General features: G+C 41.8%; 2 protein-coding genes across 2 annotated transcripts in view; both read right to left on the bottom strand.

Annotated features, from left to right (window-relative positions):
- Positions 1-9,128: 9,128 nt before the first annotated feature.
- LOC123139607 (bidirectional sugar transporter SWEET13) lies at positions 9,129-11,165 on the bottom strand. Its single transcript, XM_044559364.1, has 5 exons — positions 10,887-11,165; positions 10,467-10,503; positions 10,008-10,380; positions 9,789-9,908; positions 9,129-9,685 (listed from the first exon to the last, which is right to left on the bottom strand). The coding sequence occupies exons 1-4, from the start codon at positions 10,936-10,938 to the stop codon at positions 9,795-9,797; spliced, it is 576 nt and encodes a 191-aa protein (XP_044415299.1). The 5' UTR covers positions 10,939-11,165; the 3' UTR covers positions 9,129-9,685; positions 9,789-9,794.
- Positions 9,290-21,440, bottom strand: part of LOC123139605 (bidirectional sugar transporter SWEET13) — a 27,268-nt gene continuing 15,117 nt past the window's right edge. The window contains exon 5 of the mRNA XM_044559362.1: positions 9,290-9,685. Coding sequence (XP_044415297.1) covers positions 9,389-9,685 — 297 coding nt within the window. The 3' untranslated portion in view covers positions 9,290-9,388. The remainder of the gene's footprint in view (positions 9,686-21,440) is intronic.

Here is a 21,440-nt window from a genome sequence, read left to right as displayed (position 1 = left end):
GGCCTCGTGTCCTCCCCGGACTGCTACTTATTTTTCTATTTTTTAAATATTCCAAAATAGATAAATATTTCCTTAAAAATTGTTTTGGAGTCGGTTTACTTACCGTACCACATACCTATTCCTTTTCGGAGTCTGGAACATTCTGGAAAGTGTCCTTTATGTATTCCTCCGGGGTTACGGTTTCAATAATATTAGTTTCAACATTTATGGGATTACCTGAAATATAGTGTTTAATCCTTTGACCGTTTACCACCTTCAGATTTGTGCCTGCAAAGTTGTTTATTTTTATGGCACCGGAACGATAGACCTCCTCGATAACGTAGGGACCTTCCCATTTGGAGATAAGTTTTCCTGTAAAAAATCTTAAACGAGAGTTGTATAGCAATACATAATCACCTACATTAAACTCACGCTTTTGTATCCTTTTGTCATGCCATATTTTAACTTTTTCTTTAAACAACTTGTCATTTTCATAAGCTTGGGTTCTCCATTCATCAAGTGAGCTAATATCAAATAACCTCTTCTCACCGGCAAGTTTGAAATCGTAGTTGAGATCTTTAATAGCCCAATATGCCTTAGGTTCTAGTTCGAGCGGTAAGTGACAAGCTTTTCCATAAACCATTTTATACGGAGACATACCCATAGGATTCTTATATGCAGTTCTATAGGCCCATAATGCATCATCAAGTTTCTTGGACCAATTCTTTCTAGACCTATTGACAGTCTTTTGCAAAATTAATTTGAGCTCTCTATTGCTCAATTCTACCTGACCACTAGACTGCGGGTGATATGGAGATGCAATTCTATGATTAATGTCATATTTAGCAAGCATCTTACGGAAAGCACCATGAATCAAATGTGAACCACCATCAGTCATTAAATATCTAGGGACTCCAAACCTCGGAAAAATAACTTCCTTAAGCATTTTAATAGAAGTGTTATGATCAGCACTACTAGTTGGAATAGCTTCTACCCACTTAGTAACGTAATCAACAACAACTAAAATATGAGTATATCCATTAGAGGCAGGAAAAGGTCCCATATAATCAAAGCCCCAAACATCAAATGGTTCAATAACAAGTGAATAATTCATAGGCATTTCTTGACGTCTACTAATATTACCAATTCTTTAACATTCATCGCAAGACAAAACAAACTTACGTGCATCCTTGAAGAGAGTAGGCCAATAAAAACCGGATTGCAATACCTTATGTGCAGTTCTATCTCCAGCGTGGTGTCCTCCATAAGCTTTGGAGTGACACTGGTGTAGGATCTGTTCCTGTTCATGCTCAGGTACACAACGTCTAATAACACCATCTACTCCTTCTTTATAAAGATGTGGGTCATCCCAAAAGTAATGTCGCAAGTCATAGAAAAACTTTTTCTTTTGTTGGTATGTGAAGCTAGGTGGTATAAATTTAGCAACAATATAATTAGCATAATCAGCATACCATGGAGTGCTACGAGAAGTGCTTATGGCATTTAATTGTTCATCAGGAAAGCTATCATCAATAGGTAGTGGGTCATCAAGAACATTCTCTAACCTAGACAAGTTGTCTGCAACGGGGTTCTCAGCTCCCTTTCTATCAACAATATGTAAATCAAATTCTTGCAGCAGGAGAACCCATCTAATGAGTCTAGGTTTTGCATCTTTCTTTTCCATAAGATATTTAATAGCAGCATGATCAGTGTGAATAGTAACTTTGGAATCAACAATATAAGGTCTAAACTTATCACAAGCAAACACAACTGCTAAAAGTTCCTTTTCGGTAGTAGCATAATTTCTTTGGGCATTGTCTAGAGTCTTACTAGCATAATGGATAACATTTAATTTCTTATCAACTCTTTGCCCTAGAACAACACCTACAGCATAATCACTAGCATCACACACAATTTCAAAGGGTAGATTCCAATCAGGTGGCTGAACAACAGGTGCAGAGACTAATGCTTTCTTAAGTATTTCAAATGCTTCTACACAATCATCATCAAAGACAAATGGTACATCTTTTTGTAATAAATTAGTCAGAAGCCGAGAGATTTTTGAGAAGTCCTTAATGAACCTCCTATAAAATCCGCGTGACCAAGGAAACTTCTTATACCTTTGATGTCCTTGGGACATGGCATCTTTTCAATAGCATCAACCTTGGCTTTATCAACTTCAATACCTCTTTCAGAAACTTTGTGCCCAAGAAAATACCTTCATTAACCATAAAGTGGCACTTTTCCCAATTCAAGACAAGATTAGTTTCTTCACATCTCTGCAAAACTCGGGCAAGATTGCTCAAGCAATCATCAAAAGAGGAACCATAAACGGAAAAGTCGTCCATGAAAACCTCACAAATCTTTTCGCAAAAGTCAGAGAATATAGCCATCATGCATCTTTGAAAGGTAGCAGGTGCATTACATAAACCAAAAGGCATACGTCTATAAGCAAAAGTACCAAAAGGGCATGTAAAAGTAGTCTTTGATTGATCTTTAGCCGACACAGGTATTTGAGAGAAACCAGAATAACCATCTAGAAAGCAATAGTGTGTATGTTTGCATAATCTTTCTAGCATTTGATCAATAAAAGGTAAGGGGTAATGATCTTTCTTAGTAGCCTTATTTAATTTGCGTAAATCAATTACCATCCTATAAACTGTGATGATTCTTTGTGGAATCAATTCATCTTTATCATTAGGGACAACAGTAATACCTCCCTTCTTAGGGACACAATGGACAGGACTTACCCACTGACTATCAGCAACGGGATAAATTATACCTGCCTCCAGAAGCTTGAGTATTTCCTTTCTTACCACTTCTTTCATTTTAGGATTCAAACATCGTTGAGGATCACAAACTGGTTTGGCATCAGCTTCCAAATTTATTTTATGTTGACATAGAGTGGGACTGATGCCCTTAAGAACATCCAAAGTATATCCAATAGTAGCACGGTGCTTTTTCAGAGTTTTCAATAATCTTTCTTCTTCATACTCTGAAAGGTTAGCACTAATAATGACAGGATATATTTTCTTTTCATCAAGATAACCATATTAAAGATTATCAGGCAACGGTTTAAGCTCAAACAAGGGATCACCCTTGGGTGGAGGAGGATCCCCTAGGATTTCAACAGGTAAATTGTGTTGCAGAATAGGTTCCTGTTTAAACAATACTTCATCTATTTCTCTTCTCTCATTCATGAACATATCATTTTCATGGTCTAGCAAATATTGTTCTAAATGATCACTAGGAGGCACGGCAATAGAAGCAAGACCAATAATCTCATCCTTACTAGGCAATTCTTCCTCACGATGTTGTTTACTAAATTTAGAGAAATTAAACTCATGAACCATATCATCCAAGCCAACAGTAACAACATCCTTTTTACAGTCTATCGTAGCATTAACAGTATTCAAGAAGGGTCTACCAAATATAATGGGACAAAAGCTATCTTGTGGAGAACCAAGAACAAGAAAATCAGCGGGATATTTGGTTTTTCCACACAAGACTTCAACATCTCTAACAATTCCAATTGCAGATATAGTATCTCTATTGGCAAGTTTAATTGTAACATCAATATCTTCTAACTCAGCAGGTGCAATATCATGCATAATTTCTTTGTATAAGTTAATGGGTATAACACTAGCACTAGCACCCATATCACACAAGCCATGATAACAATGATCTCTTATTTTAATAGAAATAATAGGCATGCCTAACACAGGTCTATGTTTATCTCTATCACAAGGTTTAGCAATTCTGGCAGTTTCACCACAGAATTGAATAACATGCCCATCAATATTATCAGACAAGAGATCTTTAACAATAGCAATAGTGGGTTCTACTTTGATTTGCTCAGGATGTGTATAAGTTCTAATATCGCTTTTATGCACAACAATTGAAGCTTTAGCATGATCCTTCATTCTAACGGGGAAAGGTGGTTTCTCAACATAAGAAGTGGAAACAATAGGATCATTATACGTGACAGTCTTTTCTTCAACTTTAATAGGTGCAGCTACTTTTACTTCTATGGGAGGATGATATTTAAACCACTTCTCCTTGGGGAGAGCAACATAAGTAGCAAAAGATTCACAGAAAGAAGCTATTATCTCAGAGTCAAGTCCATATTTAGTGCTAAACTTACGGAAAATATCAGTGTCCATAAAAGATTTAACACAATCAAACTTAGGTGTCATACCTGACTCCTTACCTTCATCGAGGTCCCAATCTTCAGAGTTGCGTTTAATTCTATCCAATAAATTCCATCTAAATTCAATAGTCTTCATCATAAAAGAGCCAGCACAAGAAGTATCGAGCATGGTGCGATTGTTATCAGAAAGCCGAGCATAAAAACTTTGCATAATCACTTCTCTTGCGAGCTCATGATTGGGGCATGAATATAACATTGATTTAAGCCTCCCCCAAGCTTGAGCGATGATTTCTCCTTCGCGAGGCCAAAAATTATATATATAATTGCGATCACGATGAACAAGATGCATAGGGTAATACTTTTGATGAATTCCAATTTCAATCTTTTATAGTTCCATGATCTCATATCATCACATAGCCTGTACCATGTCAATGCGTCTCCCTTCAAAGATAAAGGGAAGGTATTCTTCTTAACAACATCATCGGGTATACCTGCAAGCTTAAATAGTCCACAAACATCAACCACATAGCGTAGATGTTCATCAGGATGCTTTGTTCCATCTCCTGTAAAAGTGTTAGCTAGCAGTTTTTCCATCAAACCCGAAGGAATCTCAAAAGGAGTTTCATTTTCAATAGGTTCAGTAGGTCGAGTGGGTTGAGGAGCAACTCTTTGCTCTACTGGACGGGGTGAAGATACCCCGAACAAGCCCCTCAGACAATTACTTTCCATAGTAACAAGTGACAGAAAGTTTCAGCACACTATATAAATTTTTCCTTACCAAATTCAACCTACCAAAGGCGCTTCACTCCCCGGCAACGGCGCCAGAAAAGAGTCTTGATGACCCACAAGTATAGGGGATCTATCGTAGTCCTTTCTATAAGTAAGAGTGTCGAACCCAACGAGGAGCAGAAGGAAATGATAAGCGGTTTTTAGCAAGGTATTCTCTGCAAGTACTGAAATAAGTGGTAACAGATAGTTTTGTGATAAGATAAATTGTAACGAGCAACAAGTAACAAAAGTAAATAAAGGGCAGCAAGGTGGCCCAATCCTTTTTGTAGCAAAGGACAAGCCTGGACAAACTCTTATAATAGGAAAAGCGCTCCCGAGGACACATGGGAATATCGTCAAGCTAGTTTTCATCACACTCATATGATTCGCGTTCGGTACTTTGATAATTTGATATGTGGGTGGACCGGTGCTTGGGTGCTGTTCTTACTTGAACAAGCATACCACTTATGATTAACCTCTATTGCAAGCATCCGCAAGTACAACAAAAGTATTAAGGTAAACCTAACCATAGCATGAAACATATGGATCCAAATCAGCCACTTACGAAGCAACGCATAAACTAGGGTTTAAGCTTCTGTCACTCTAGCAACCCATCATCTACTTATTACTTCCCAATGCCTTCCTCTAGGCCCAAATAATGGTGAAGTGTTATGTAGTCGACGTTCACATAACACCACTAGAGGCTAGACAACATACACCTTATCAAAATATCGAACGAATACCAAATTCACATGAATACTAATAACAAGACTTCTCCCTTGTCCTCAGGAACGAACGTAACTACTCCCAAAGCATATTCATGTTCATAATCAGAGGGATAATAATGTGCATAAAGGATCTGAACATATGATCTTCCACCAAATAAACCAACTAGCATCAACTACAAGGAGTAATCAACACTACTAGCAACCTACTAGCACCAATCCCGGACATGGAGACAAGAATTGGATACAAGAGATGAACTAGGGTTTGGAGATGAGATGGTGCTGGTGAAGATGTTGATGGAGATTGCCCTCTCCCGATGAGAGGAGCGTTGGTGATGACGATGGTGATGATTTCCCCCTCCCGGAGGGAAGTGTCCCCGGCAGAACAGCTCTGCCGGAGCCCTAGATTGGTTCCACCAAGGTTCTGCCTCGTGGCGGCAGAGTCTCATCGGTTGCCTTGTATTTTTTCTCATGGAAAGACTTCATATAGGAGAAGATGGGCGTCGGAGAGCCACCAGGGGGGCGCCCCCCACCCTTGTGAGCACGGTGTGGGGCCCCTGGCCTTCATCTTTGGCGATGATTTTTCTTTATTTATTTTAAGATATTCCGTGGAGTTTCAGGACTTTTGGAGTTGCGCAGAATAGGCCTCCAATATTTGCTCCTTTTCCAGCACAGAATTCCAGCTGCCGGCATTCTCCCTCTTCATGTAAACCTTGTAAAATAAGAGAGAATAGCCATAAGTATTGTGACATAACGTGAAATAACAACCCATAATGCAATAAATATCGATATAAAAGCATGATGCAAAATGGACGTATCAGGCGGCGGCGGCGGCGTGGGGTCGAAGCTGTAGGCCGGGTCGGTGTGGGGTCGGGGGCGGCGTTGGATCGAGGGCGGTAGCGGTGTGCGGCCAGGAGCGGCATGGGGTTGGGGCGGCGGGGGGTGATGTGGGGAACGGGGGCGGCGGCGGAGTGCTGTGAGGAGCGGGGGCGGCGTGGGGTCGGGGGCGGCGGCTGCGTGCGGTCGGGGTCGGGGACGGTGGTGGGGTGAAGACGGGGGCGGGGGTGGGAGTGGCGTGGGGTTGGAGCGGCGGGTCGGGCGGTGTGGGGTCGGGGGCGGCGTGCGGTCGGGGTCGGGGGCGAGGGCGGCGTGGGGTCGGAGTGGCGGGCCGGGCCGTTGGGGGCGGCGGCGGGGTGCGATCGGGGGTGGCGGCGTTGTCCGGTCGGAGAGAGAGAGAGAGAGAGAGAGAGAGAGAGAGAGAGAGAGAGAGAGAGGGTGGGTAACGGGCCGTTAGGTAGTGGCTAGTTTGTCGTCTGCTAGCGGACGGCAAAGAAACTTTGTCGTCCGCTAGCAGACGGCAATGAGGTGGGAGTGAGGTCCAGTGGAGGCCGGCTTATTGCATCTGCTAGCAGACGGCAAATAGGTGTGGTAGGTCGTTGCAATAAACTGGCCTCCACTGGACCCCACTCTCACCTCTTTGCAGTCTTCTAGCGACGACAAAGATAAAGCTGATGGCAAATTGCGGATTTACCATCATGTCTTCACCGTCAGCTAGGAGACGGTGAAGAACCGACTGATGGCAAATTCTCTGATTCCAGTTAATGACACCGGCTGCGCCGCCGCCATCTCATGGGACTTCCATGTTCCCATAGTATGGTCCTGGTCCCTATCACATGACCTCTCTTGTTTGCCTCTCCGACCGACCCGCCCTCCTCCTGAAAAAGCGCATCGTACATACCTACATGCGGATCTCACGGACGCAGCTTCAGTGCCTTAAAGGCACCTGCCTTTGTGTCCTTGACATGTGGGCCAGCCACCGGTTGGACCCACATGTCATAGGCACAAAGGATGTGCCTTAAGGCACCGAAGCGCAGTCCGAATCTCACAAGGGTTTAAAATTTCCCAAGATATAAATTTTACATCAAAGTCTACTGAATTTAGAAGATATTGACCTAGTTTTATTTTTTTGTCAGGGGCCGAAATTGAATGTAATGTCATAATTGTCTGCACCAAGTCCGAATTGTGGAGGTAAAGGTATTTTGGCACCCAAGTAATTTAGGGAATTGCATCGAATTTTTCACAAAGTTAGAAATTATACATCTATAAACTCAACTCTGGTTTTGTAGGGAAGATGACTCTGTTACTTATAAAATAAATGGTAGTATTGTTTCAAAAAATGATTAGGGTATAGAAACCACTAGTCTAGAAATCATATATCTTTATTATCAAAACTGAATTTGAAGGCTCGTTACACTTTCAAGTTGCACTAATAAAATTAGTGGGTTCACTAGCTCACAAACCTGAGGTTAGATATCACCTCCCTCATTGGCCTTCCCTCCACAATGCGTGAACGTCATCCCCCCCAATTCAGTCTGCTAGTTGACAACACTTAACTATTTTATTTTAGCAACTACCTCTACTTAAAAAGCTATTAGTAGCCAAATCTTGCTAGAGGCCATTTGGTACACAACTCCCAATTCAGCTCCCAGTTGTCCCATTTTCCAAATATCTGCAGATTTTTCAAATTCATGGGCTTTTTTTAAATTTATGATTTAATCCAGTAATGTTTTCCAAATTCAGGAACATCTTTAAAAATTCAAGATTTTTTAATTTCATGATTTCTTTTAAAATCCGTGATTGTTTTTCAAAATCATGAACTTTTCGTAAACTCTTAAACTTATTTTGAAATTATGAATATTTTCTTGAATTTAAAACCAGCAACTAGTGTTTTTTGGTGAATAAAACAATAGCAGAAGAGAAAACCGAGAAAAAACGAGCAAATGAAAAAAAGAACACTAAGCTACTGTTTTTTTAGTGAAAAAAGAGCTCCTTGGGAGTAGTGATCACGAGCGAGCTACTCCACTTGGGATGTGGAACACTATGATGGACGTGAGTGCCAACTTTTCTTTCGGGGGCCTAAGGAGCAAAGGGGGAGTTTCGAGAGTCCTACTAGACGTCTAGACGTTTGTTACGTTGAACGGTCGACAAAACAACAGGGTTTATATGTCTGGCCCATTTAAATTGTTCTCATTCGTTCCAATTTTGGGAACCTTCTAGGAGGTTTCTGCCTGGTTTAACTTGTTTTGGGAACCTTTTGGAAGGTTCATGAACTAATTTTATTTTCTATTTTATCCAATTTTCGGAACCTTATGGAAGGTTTATTAACTGAATTTTCCCTGGTATCTCGATGCCTTTTCTTTAACTTCAAGTTCATTTTTTTAAATGAGTGTTCAAATATTATTCGAAATGTAAAAACAAAATGTTTGCGTTTTTATTATACTTTTTAAAATTTCGGAAAAATATTCCCATTTTCAAGAAAAAGTAAATTAAAACTGTGTGCATTTTCAGAAGATGTTCGGTCTTCCATTTTTTAAGAATTTCAGAAAATGTCCCTGTTCCCAATTTTTTATATTTGTGTGGAATATTGTAGCCAAAGGATTACATGAATTTGGAGCTGTAATTGATGTGGATGGATACGAGTTTGTGCTGGAGTCAAACACGTTGTATTCTAGGCCTCTTATATAATGATGAGGAGGGGGCACCATACTTTTAACTCACAACAAATTGATACAATAAATACACGGAGGAGCTGGCGGCGTGTGCCAGCGCCCGCGTGGCCAGTGTTGGGGTGTCTTGGAGAGGAGCGCCAGTTGCCTTTGCCCTAGGATATAGCCATGTCGGTCTCGTTAACAAATATCGTGCCTCATACAATCAAGAAGTTGATTTAACAGAACAGAGGCATCATGCAAGCCCTGCATGCGTAAATCTAGACCACGTCGACGGAACGGGCATAGTCCAGCGCCATCACTTGTTGCCCTGGTGCCGCCGCCTCAGCAGCGCATCTGCTGGGGATGGCGTTGTGCATCTCGGTGACCGGGCGAACCACAGCGCCGGAGCTCTTTTCGATCTTACCAACGTTGATTACGACAACGTGCTCCTCCGCTGGCTTCTTCAATCCCTCTTTCCCCTCCTTGAGATTGCTCACTGCCGGTGTCGCGTTCATGTAGAACATGTAAAGGGCCATCTGGATCATCCCGAAGGTGAAGCCAAGGATGTTTGGGAGCTGCAAATAAAACGTTAATTGTCACTCGTCAGTGCAAATGCTTGAGAATGGAATGCGTATCTATCGGAAAATTAACAGAAGGATTGGATGATGTTTTAATTACCGCGACCTATTTGTCCTTGATGAGTAGGCCGTAGAGGAACCAGACGACGGCGCTGAGGGTGAGCGTGAGGGAGAGGGAGAAGGGCATGTACTCCACACTCTTGGTCTTGATGACTCGTCCCTGGGGAAAGGACATGACACATACAGTTAGTTAACACGTACAAAAGGTTGCGCCATGAGCAACAATATATACAACAAAGTTTATCTGTCGATGACTCACGATGATGCTGAGAGGGGCGACGAAGACACAAACGGAGAAGCCGACGCAGATCCAGCCGAGCGAGACGACGCGTGTCTCGCCGTGGAAGGCAAAGAGGGTGAGGAGGAGGATGAGCCCGAAGCTGGCGATGTTGAGTAGGAGGACGATCTTGGCTGTGAAAATCTTGGCCTTCGTGGGGGCGTAGACGAGGTACATGACGATGTAGACGGTCTCGATGACGCAGCCGGCAGCGTTGATGGTGATGAGGAGGCCCTCACCAGTCTTCACCAGCGCGTAGAAGATCCACAGCATCGCGCTGAACAGGGCCACGACGTAGGGCACCGACTGGAACCCCTCCGTGGATTTGCTCTTGAAGATCCGGTAGAATGTTGGTCTGATAAATTTATTATGTGCAGACAAGTTATCGGAGGACATATTGATATGATCAATCATATGAAGAAAACAGAGACTGTCGCTTACATGGGGGCCAGGAGGCTTGTGAAAGAGATGATGTTGCCTGCACGGCACAAAGTTAGCATGGTAGGAAAGTTAGCGATGAGTTGTGATAATTGCTGGGCACACTTACATCTTTCTTTTATACGCTTTATCCTTTGAGAAAAAACATATGCAATTTGCTTTGTTGTTGTTTCTTTATGGGTTCATGGTGCACCGAGCTAGATGTCACTAGAGCTAGTACTAGGCTACATCAATTCATCAATCAATCAGTGGCAAGTGGCAAGCAAAAATAAGATATATAGATCGATGTTGCAAAAGGCCGATCTTTAATGACACAAAGTAGTCTACTAGTACTGCACTAGCAAATAGCTGTTGTAAACAAGAAACTAACATAATACAAGGGGTAATTCGAGGAAATAATCTTTTGTACTGAATAGTATATACCTAGGAGGCCGAAGGCGAATGCCCAAGGGTGCTCTAGGGATAGGCCTGCCATCGTGATACAAAGATATATAGAGGGATATGAGATGGATGCAAACTTGGTATAACAGTGGGGCGAGAGATTGTTTTTGCTCTTGTCTCACTCTCTCTCTCTCTCTAACCCTAGTCTCCTGGTGGAGAGAAGGGAGAGGTTTGGAGAGGAGCTCTCTGTGTTGGTTGAAACTCTTCGCCTGAATTGTAAGGTTGCTAACGGGATGCTTTATATCGGCAGGAAGATGGCATTACTGCCTTGGCATATGCAAGCTCTCCGATCACACATGCCACACAAAATTAAAGTTTCTCTTTCTAGATTTTTTTTCCACCAATGCATAATTGATCTTATCTGATGTGCTATATATGTTTGAAAGAGATAGTGATGGAAATTTTAAAAGTTGTCGCTTTGGTGCACACTTTCGCTTTAGTGTGCATAATGCATCCGCTCCTGAATTGTTGTACACTCAGATTTTTTTAAGAAATTTACTGCATGTTCCTTAAAAACAAATGAGGCCAAACCTCTCGACGGCATTGAGATCGCCACGAAGACGTCCACCCGCGACCACCAAGCTCCAATACAAGACCTTCCAGCCTCTCGAAGGCACTGGAGGAGGCGGAATTGAGGAAGATTTATCTGACGCTGCTCTGCCGCCACCACACCTGGACGAAGCCACCTGAAAACCTAACCCTACAACTATCTACAAACAGGGAGAGGATTGGGGTCCCCCCCTCCCATCGCCGGAGCGACTGAAGGAGGGGCGGGGAACCCGCAGCCTCGCCGGTGGTCGAGGCTGGGATCTGGTCGCCTTTCCTCTTCGCCTAGGAAGGGGGACGAAAAGGAACCGCTCTGTTTGGATGGGTTACAGTTTTTTTTGAAATGGATGGGTTACAATATCGCATCTTGTACACTCAGAATTGTGTTGCACTATGCCATTCTTCCAGTCTTCCCAGCCTAAGTTTTTGGGATGTGGTAATAGCCGCCATACAAGTGCGAACCAAATGAGACATTTCTACTGATAGGACTCTTCAGACCATTAGTTGTTGATTGAATTTACTGAATGAAATGTCTTACATGAATAAATAATTAAGTTTATATATTATATCTCTTTTCTCTGCCAGTGTTTAGACATAAACATGGTCCAGTCTATGCCCGCACAAGTTTCTATTTGAAGTGAATAATCAACAGCTCATGTGGACAACAAACTTTAAATTTTTCAAGCATCTATTTGTGCATATATTTTTACCAAGGTTCCCACAGCAACGGGCAAGGCATCATCTAGTTAATTTAACAGCCTTGTCATATTAAAATGTAAGCAAAGAGTTACTAAACGAATGTATCGACATAATTCTACTTTTAGTAATGAATGCACTAATATAATGTTCATCGTCCAACAGACGTTGTATAACTTTATAGAAGTATAGATCATTGCACATAAAGTCAAATTGTGTTAGTCAGCTTAACCTCATACCAATATAATCCAATCATGTGTTAGTTTGTGTGAGTATCATAATACTTAAATTTAGTTCCTAACAAATGATATAATCAATGCCTTAGATCTTCAAATCCATAAAAAACATGCAGTTTAACTTTCCAGACGAATTGACTCGTAGAGGCATCTTTTACTATTACAACATACTTTGTTGTACAATTTATATAAAATAGTAATGAAGTGTTTTAGCCTGTTTATATAACATTGGGATTTGTTAGAATGCGATAGCTTTTTGTGTTGGGATATCCTCCTCATGTGGGCTGTGAGAAGATGACCATTTAAAGGCCTTTTAGGCAGCCCAAAGAGGTGCAGAAGCCCACTACCCATTAGGGTTATGACCTAGAGTCATTTTGAACTTTGCACATGAGTGGATGGGGATGCTTTACCCTCCATCCAGCAGCCAACATCAAGGATGACGAAAATCAGTTCATCCTCCAAGAGAGAAGAAGAGAGAAAACCAAGAGAGCAAGGGAAGAAGAGGAAAGATTGAAGGAAGAAGAAAAGGGAGCTCCTCCCCAAGGTTGTGATGGTCCAGATCCACTACCTTGTCTCCTTCAAGCTTCGATTCCACCATCTTTGGTGAGATTGTTCCAATCCCTAGTTCTTGAGCCCCAAATCTTGTTGTGTTCATCCAAGATTCAGAAATTTTGATGTATGAGATCCTCTAGTGTTGTCTAGAGAAGAACTTGTTGTATCCCACATTTGATAATAGTGGAAGAGGATTTGGGTGGCATCGGCCCGTGGTTTTTCCCCTCAAGTTGAGGGGTTTTCCACGTAAATCTGGTGTCTTTTTGTTGATGCTTGGTGTTGTCTAGAAACTTACTCGTACCACAAGACACTAGGCTGAGGAGTGTCTTGCCTGCTGCTTCACATTTTTCTGCCTGCATATATGCTGCTGCATATGTTTTGCTTCCGTGCTAAGCAACGATCCTTGAGTTAGTATAGGATGTGGTGCTGAGATTACTTTGTTTCTGCTGCAGTTATCAGTTAACCACAAGTGCATTTGTGTGTTAATTCCCAACAGAGTGGTATTAGAGCCTTGGTTGCTTAGAAGGTTGCAAATCTCTGATGCTTGATTGTTACTGGAAGTGCTGCTCACAATGGCTTTGGAAGAAAGCGCTACTACAAGCGGCATGATAAAAATTGATTCTTCCAATTACTCATTATGGAAGCCCATGATGGAAGACATCCTTTATTGCAAGGATTTGTATGAGCCAATTGTGAAAGACAAGATACCCACCGGTGTCACGGAAGAAGAATGGAGAGTGTTGCACAAAACGGCAGTAGGTATGATTCGGTTGTATATCAACCACAATATTTTCCACCATGTTGCAAATGACACAAATGCTTATGAGATGTGGCAGAAGTTGGAGTCTATGTATGAGAGGAAGACATCAATGAACAAAGCATCGGTGATCAAAAGACTTGCAAAGCTTGAATACTGAGATAGCACAAGTGTGATTGAGCACTTAAATGTCTTTCAATGCCATATAAATCAACTTTCAGCCATGAAGATCAACTTTGAGGATGAGGTGCAAGCATTGTTGCTGCTGAGTTGCATGCCTGATAGTTGGAACATGCTTGTTGTGTTACTTAGCAATTCAGCTCCGGATGGGAAGCTGACTTTTGAGATGGTGAAGAACAGTATGCTGAATGAAGAAGCCAGAAAGAAGGAAAAGGGTGATGCATCTTCTTCTGATGCGTATGTGGCTGAAACCCATGGGAAGAATGAGAACCGTGGACGCAGCAATACAAGATTTCAGCAAGGCAAAAGCAAATCCAGGGGAAGATCAAAGTCAAAACAGAGAAAAGATATTACTTGCTTTCATTGTGGCAATCCGGGACACATAAAGAGCGAGTTCAGGAAGTACAAAAGAGAGCTTGCAGAGGGGAAACTCACAAAGAAAACCGAGCAAAAGGCTGAGAGCAGTTCAACCATGACCGCAACAGATGAGGACTATCTAGTCATTGAAGATGAAGATTGCTATAGTGTTGTTTGTGATGATGCCATGAGTTGGGTTGTGGATTCAGGTGTGTCCTTCCACATCACATCACACAAGGAGTATTTCACATCTTACACTAGTGGTGTTACTGGCCAAGTGAGGATGGGAAATAGTGGTTCGTCAGCAATTGTTGGCAAGGGCTCTATATGCATTGAAACAAACACAGGTTGCAGATTGGTGCTCGATGATGTGAGGCATGTTCCCGACATAAGGCTGAATTTGTTGTCAGTGGGCAAGCTTGATGATATCAAACATCCTAGTTATTTTGGTGAAGGAAAATGGAAGCTCACCAAAGGCTCTTTGATTGTGGCTCGAGGAAGTAAGCAAGGTAATCTGTATGTGACTAAAACCAAGTCGTGCAATGAGGTGTTGAACATTGCTGAAAAAGACACTTCGGTTGAGTTGTGGCACAAGAGGCTTGGGCATATGAGTGAGAAGGGCATGCACGCTCTTGCTCGCATGGAGTACCTCCCTGAGTTGAAAGGTATATCCTTGAAACCCTGTGCACATTGTTTTGCTAGCAAACAACATAGGGCTTCATTTCGTATGTTCCCTCCACATCGTGCAGAAAATGTTCTTGATATTGTCCACACTGATGTTTGCTCCATGACTGAAAAATCTCATGGTGGAGCATTATACTTTGTGACTTTTATTGATGACCATTCTAGAAAGGTTTTTGTGTATGTGCTGAAACACAAATACCAGACGCTTGAAGCCTTCAAGGAGTTCCATGCCAAGGTTGAAAGAGAAACTGGGAAGAAATTGAAGTGCATGAGATCAGACAATGGTGGTGAATACCGAGGTCCTTTTGAAAGGTATTACAGAAATGTTGGCATCAGGCTTGAGAAGAGTCCACCAAAGACACCTCAGCTCAATGGTCTTGCAGAGAGAATGAACATGACACTCACAGAGAGGGTCACGGCTATGCTCTCTCATGCTCATTTACCTAATTCTTTTTGGGCTGAAGCATTGATGAATGTTATGTATGTTGTTAACCTATCTCCATCAGTTACTCTTGCAGGTGATATTTCTCAGAGAGTTTGGTCAGGGAAGGAGGTATCATACAAGCACTTGAAGGTCTTTGGTTGCAGGGCATTTGTACATGTTCCAAGGGACAAGAGATCCAAGAATGATAGAAAAACAAAGTAGTGCATCTACCTCAGCCAACCAAGTGAAGAGTTTGGCTACAGGTTGTGGGATCCAGCCAATAGAAAGATTGTGAGAAGCCGAGATGTGGTGTTCATTGAAGATGAAACAATTAAAGATATTGGGAAACCAGAGAAGCCAATGACCAGCACACCTCAGGTTGATATGGATCCAATCCGTCCTCCTCTCGTGCATGACAATCATGGGGGAGATGATGACACTGAAGACAGTGGAGATGCAACTGATCAAGGCAGTACAAGTCAAAGTGGCGAGCAGCCATCAAGTGATGATGATGATGAAGTTGGTAATAATGATGCCAACGAAAATCCACCTGATTCACCACTACTGCAGCAGCAAAGAAGAAGTGAAAGAGTTCATATTCCTTCTTCTAAATATCCACCACATCAATATGTGTTGATGACAGATGCAGGTGAGCCCTCATGCTATGAGGAGGCAATGTCTGATGAGAACAAAGAAGAATGGTCAGAAGCCATGCAGGATTAGATGAATTCCCTCTATGAGAATGATAATTTTGAGTTGGTGAATCTACCAAAAGGCAAGAAAGCACTCAAGAACAAGTGGGTGTACAGAGTGAAGACTGAAGAAAACACATCACATCCAAGGTACAAGGCCAGATTGGTTGTGAAAGGATTCACTCAGAAAAAGGGCATTGATTATGGCGAGATATTCTCTCTGGTGGTCAAGATGTCTTCGATCCGAGTTGTGCTTGGCATGGCTGCCACCATGGACCTGGAAATTGAACAACTTGATGTGAAGACTGCATTCTTACATGGTGACCTAGAGGAGGAGATATACATGGAGCAGCCAGAGGGATTCATGGTTGCAGGCAAGGAGCAATTAGTTTGCAAATTGAAGAAGAGCTTGTATGGCTTGAAGCAAGCTCCTTGGCAGTGGTACAAGAAGTTTGAGTCTTTTATGACTGGGCTTGGTTACCATAAAGCACAACCTGATCATTGTGTCTTTATGAAGAGGTACGCCGAGGGTGACTTCATTATTCTCTTGTTGTATGTTGATGATATGCTGATTGTTGGAAATGGCACAAAGAGGATTGCTCTCCTCAAGAAGGCATTGAGTAAATCATTATTTAGGACCATCTAAGCAAATACTTGGCATGAAGATCTCCCGTGATAGATCAAAGAAGCTAGTTTGGCTCTCACAGGAAAGATACATTGAGAAGGTACTTGAAAGGTTCAATATGAACGATGCAAAATCTGTTATCTCTCCGCTTGCAGGCCATCACAAACTGAATTCAAAACAATGTCCTACAATCAAGAAGGAGAAAGAAGAAATGAGAAAAGTACCTTACCAATCTGCTGTGGGCAGTTTGATGTATGCCATGGTATGCACTAGGCCTGACATTGCCTATGCAGTTGGAGTTGTTAGACGGTTCATGACAAATATAGGTAAAGCTCACTAGGAAGCAGTGAAGTGGATTCTCAGATATCTCAAGGGTACTTCTACATCCTGTCTATGCTTTGGAAATGGTGATCATGTTTTGCAGGGCTATACAGATGCAGATTATGTTGGTGACAAGGATCGTTGGAAGTCCACATCTGGATACCTGATGACTTATGCAGGGAAGCAGTGTCATGGCAATCAAGATTGCAGAAATGTGTTTCTACATCAACTACAGAAGCTGAGTACATTGCAGCAGTTGATGCTGGCAAGGATGTTTTGTGGATGAAGAACTTCTTGCAAGAGCTCGGCATGAAGCAAGAGAAGTATGTTCTGTTTTGTGACAGTCAGAGTGCTATTCATCTTGCCAAGAATTCAAGCTATCACTCTCGAACCAAGCACATTGATGTGAGGTACCATTGGATTCGAGATTTTGTGAGTTCCAAGTTGCTGAAACTTGAGAAGATCCATACCGACGAAAATGGTTCGGATATGATGACCAAGATATTACCAAATGAGAAGCTACAAGCATGTTGCAAGGTAGCAGACATGGCGGTGCCCCCCTCACGAGTCGGAGGGGGAGATTTGTTGGGATATCCTCCTCATGTGGGCTGTGAGGAGATGACCATTTAAAGGCCTTTTAGGCAGCCCAAAGAGGTGCAGAAGCCCATTACCCATTAGGGTTATGACCTAGGGTCATTTCGGACTTAGCACATGAGTGGATGGGGATGCTTTACCCTCCATCCAGCAGCCACCACCAAGCGTGATGAAAATAAGTTCATCCTCCAAGAGAGAAGAAGAGAGAAAACCAATAGAGCAAGGGAAGAAGAGGAAGATTGAAGGAAGAAGAAAAGGGAGCTCCTCCCCAAGGTTGTGATGGTCCAGATCCACTACCTTGTCTCCTTCAAGCTTAGGTTCCATCATCTTTGGTGAGATTGTTCCAATCCCTAGTTCTTGAGCCCCAAATCTTGTTGTGTTCATCCAAGATTCAGAAATCTTGATGTATGAGATCCTCTAGTGCTGTCTAGAGAAGAACTTGGTGTATCCCACATTTGATAATAGTGAAAGAGGATTTGGGTGGCTTCGGCCCATGGTTTTTCCCCTCAAGTTGAGGGGTTTTTCACGTAAATCTGGTGTCTCTTTGTTGATGCTTGGTGTTGTCCAGAAACTTACTCGTACCACAAGACACTAGGCTGAGGAGTGTCTTGCCTGCTGCTTAACATTTTTCTGCCTGCATATATGTTGTTGCATATGTTTTCCTTCCGTGCTAAGCAACGATCCTTGAGTTAGTACAGGATGTGGTGCTGAGATTACTTTGTGTCCGCTGCAGTTATCAGTTAACCACAAGTGCATTTGTGTGCTAATTCCCAACATTTTGTTAGATTACAATTTGCTATTTGAGATCTAGATTTTAGGTATTCTCGCTTGAGTAGTTAGTTGTTTATGACCTATAATATATGTTTGATAAAGGGGCTTTTTGACTCATAATGTCACACCAATGGAATACAATCAAAACAAGTTCACATCTAGCCTCTGTCTGACTAAGATACACACAGAACCAAACACATTCTACACAACGCCGACAAAAAAAATGTCGTCTGAGACTACAATGCCTAAAGGGAGGGGATGGAGAAAATCCTCACACTGTACCACCAGCTAATGTTGGGTAAAGACATCTGTGTCCTCCTCTTCCAACCGTGTACACATGACTGTACACAATTTTTGGTGATCACTGCAGAATTGACTACGAACAGAGCCCGTGGGTACACTTCTAATAACCTACAGCAAAGGGAAATATTACCAACCACTATACATGTTGTTTTATTAGATTATAAAAGAAAGTTAGCACACTATATATAATTTTCTTCTCAATTTACTCTTATTATGAGCTTAGTGGTCCTTTGGCGCTGATACGAGAGATCAGGCTAGCTAATTTTAAGTTACTGAAATTATAATGTAAATGATATTTGGCTTGGTAATCAAATCGAGTCAACTTGCCTTCTCACCAAAAGATATTGAAAAATAATTGTGCGGGTATCTAGTATACGGTACACGCTAGACAAGTGCACTCACAAAATATGTCTAAGAACGATGATACATGTTAAAATGCTCCGAACTGATATAAGCCGTTATTTGTTTATGATCTAATAAATGACATAAATATTACCTCGGAGGTGGTAGTAGATCCTTAATTCCATACCAAAGCTTACTATAGACTTTAAATTATATTCCCTCCCTTCCAGTTTAAAGGGCTATCTCAAAACATTTAGTTTTTCATTATATTAGTCCCACTTCGAGTCTCATTCAGTTAAAGTGCTTTTGAGTCCGACGCCACAAATCAATTCATGGAGGTGAGAGAAAAGAAATTTGAGATCATGCATGAACTCTTATTATGCATGCACCATGTAGATGCAAATAGAGAGAGGGTGAAGCATTTATAGCTTCGAGAGTCAGAACATGTGGGCCAAATTTCATTGGGCAATTTATAACCCACAAAATTTGTGTCCTCCACTCATTATCTACTTTGGTTCCTCAGAATTTGGCGACGAGCTCAAGAATCATTGTTTCTCTTTTAATCCCAAGTACCTACAGGGAAACCCACATGCATGCTAATTATGCCTGCTTTAATTCCGCATTTCCCATATTTTTTTGAGATTTGCACGTCACAACTCACAACAAATATATGCTTCAAATGATGAAAAATAACGACAGTATTTGTTTACAGAAAAAATAGTCCAAAACAATTCCTTGGAGGGTTTTTTTTTGTAATGATCTAATGAAGTAACATATGCTTTAGTGTCTTGCACATTTACATTTACTTTTTTGTTGGTCGGGAAAAGCAAGATGCAATATTAATTGTACAACATAAATTTTGTAATTGTTTTAAAATTTTAGGTTGTTGTACTGCGGATTTATTAATATTTTCAATTTACAATTTACGTACATTTCTTGAATTGGTCTTTATTGTGTTCTGCCTGTATTAGGGATAATTAGAGGTGATATCCTAACAATTTTTCCATTATTAGTTGATCCTCACTATTCCTTCTTATTTTTATATCAACATGCACATATCTCACTCACCAAACATGCCAGCTGGTCAAAAGCCCACCGTAAAATGCACGGGAAAGGCTTTCCAGTATATTATATTAGTATGCTACTTTTATATTTAATAAACATTTTTCATTTATACAATAATAAAAACAAGTTATAATATATATTATCACATATATTATTAATCAAAATATTCATCTTTCATAAAAACAAATCACACCAAAATATATTGCAATAGATTCTAGCAGCAACGTGTGAAGTATTATATAGTTCCATATTTTTTGAATTAGTCTGCGGGAGGGGCAGGGGAATTCCCACTTGTATATAGATCTCAGTTCAAAAGAAATTGAGCAGGTTTATGTAGGAAATCATGTCAAAACCATGATCCAAACCTGAACAACCCGACGGGTAATAAATCCTGGCGAGGCAAGAAACATATAATAAGAAGTACAAGTTACAATGCAGAGCAGCCTAAACATTAGGTGAACCTAGGAGGTTGTGATGCAGCACAAGTCAAGAGATATAACAACATACATGGAGCATTAGCAGTAGAGAGGGGCTTTCAAAGGAGCACATCATACGAGGAGACACTAGAGAGCAAACTTAAAAAATGTGGCCGTGGAAGCATCGTGAAGGCAGCACCAGAGCAACTGGTAGGGGTAGACGACGCGTGGCCAAAATGAGGAGTTGAGCCATTACCATCCGCATGCCATCCAACACTCCAGAAGGGTGCTCATTGCCAGGACAGAGTAAAAGTGGTCACAAAAAATGATTTGGCTCGAGGAGCATGCACAAGGGAAAAGCACGATTTCACCGTCGGAAGGGTTTTTGCCTACCACTGGTAGATGATTTACTAGTGGCGGGCACGTGTTTGTGCCCGCTAATGGTAATTTTGGCACATGGCGTATCTGAGCTCATGTTACTAGTGGCAGGCACAAACCGGCTCCCACCATTGGTAAGTAAATACCAATGATGGGCATGACTTTGCACCTGCTACTGCTAAATGCCCAAATTACCAGTGGCACGCACAAATGCCTGCCCGCCACTAGTAAGGGCCCACCTATAACAGGTCCCGGTAGTGGATGCAGGGAGACACAGTGGGGCGCGTCTGCCAACAAACGACCAGGTGACCGACAAGGTCGAGACCATGAAATGGAGGTGCAACTGCCGCGAGGAGTGGCACTGCAAGTCGCCGTGTTGGATCTGAGGGAGGGGCAGGGTGTCTCTCTCCAATATGCGAGAGAGCTTCCACATCCCGCAAGCGAGGTCCACCGCCACTGTAGACGGGAAAGTTTGCAATACAATAGATGTTGTATTGATGGGGTGCTGGTGCACAAAAAAAATATAATACAAGGGAAGGCCTCTACCTCAACTATAAAAAGACTAGGAGGTGGGCCACAACTCCAATACACGTGCAG

The sequence above is a fragment of the Triticum aestivum genome, chromosome 6B (assembly GCF_018294505.1).
Source record: "Triticum aestivum cultivar Chinese Spring chromosome 6B, IWGSC CS RefSeq v2.1, whole genome shotgun sequence".
Classification (NCBI taxonomy): domain Eukaryota; kingdom Viridiplantae; phylum Streptophyta; class Magnoliopsida; order Poales; family Poaceae; genus Triticum; species Triticum aestivum.
The sequence above is the reverse complement of the archived record's forward strand: the minus strand, read 5'-3'. Positions and strand labels throughout refer to the sequence as shown.

Excerpts from the sequence above, each read along its gene's own strand:
- LOC123139607 (XM_044559364.1), bottom strand. The coding sequence starts at position 10,938 with ATGGCAGGCCTATCCCTAGAGCACCCTTGGGCATTCGCCTTCGGCCTC. Across the intron at positions 10,381-10,466 it reads ACAAGCCTCCTGGCCCCCAT|ACCAACATTCTACCGGATCT; the intron begins GTAAGCGACAGT and ends TAAATTTATCAG. Across the intron at positions 9,909-10,007 it reads TCGCCCCTCTCAGCATCATC|GGACGAGTCATCAAGACCAA; the intron begins GTGAGTCATCGA and ends TCCTTTCCCCAG.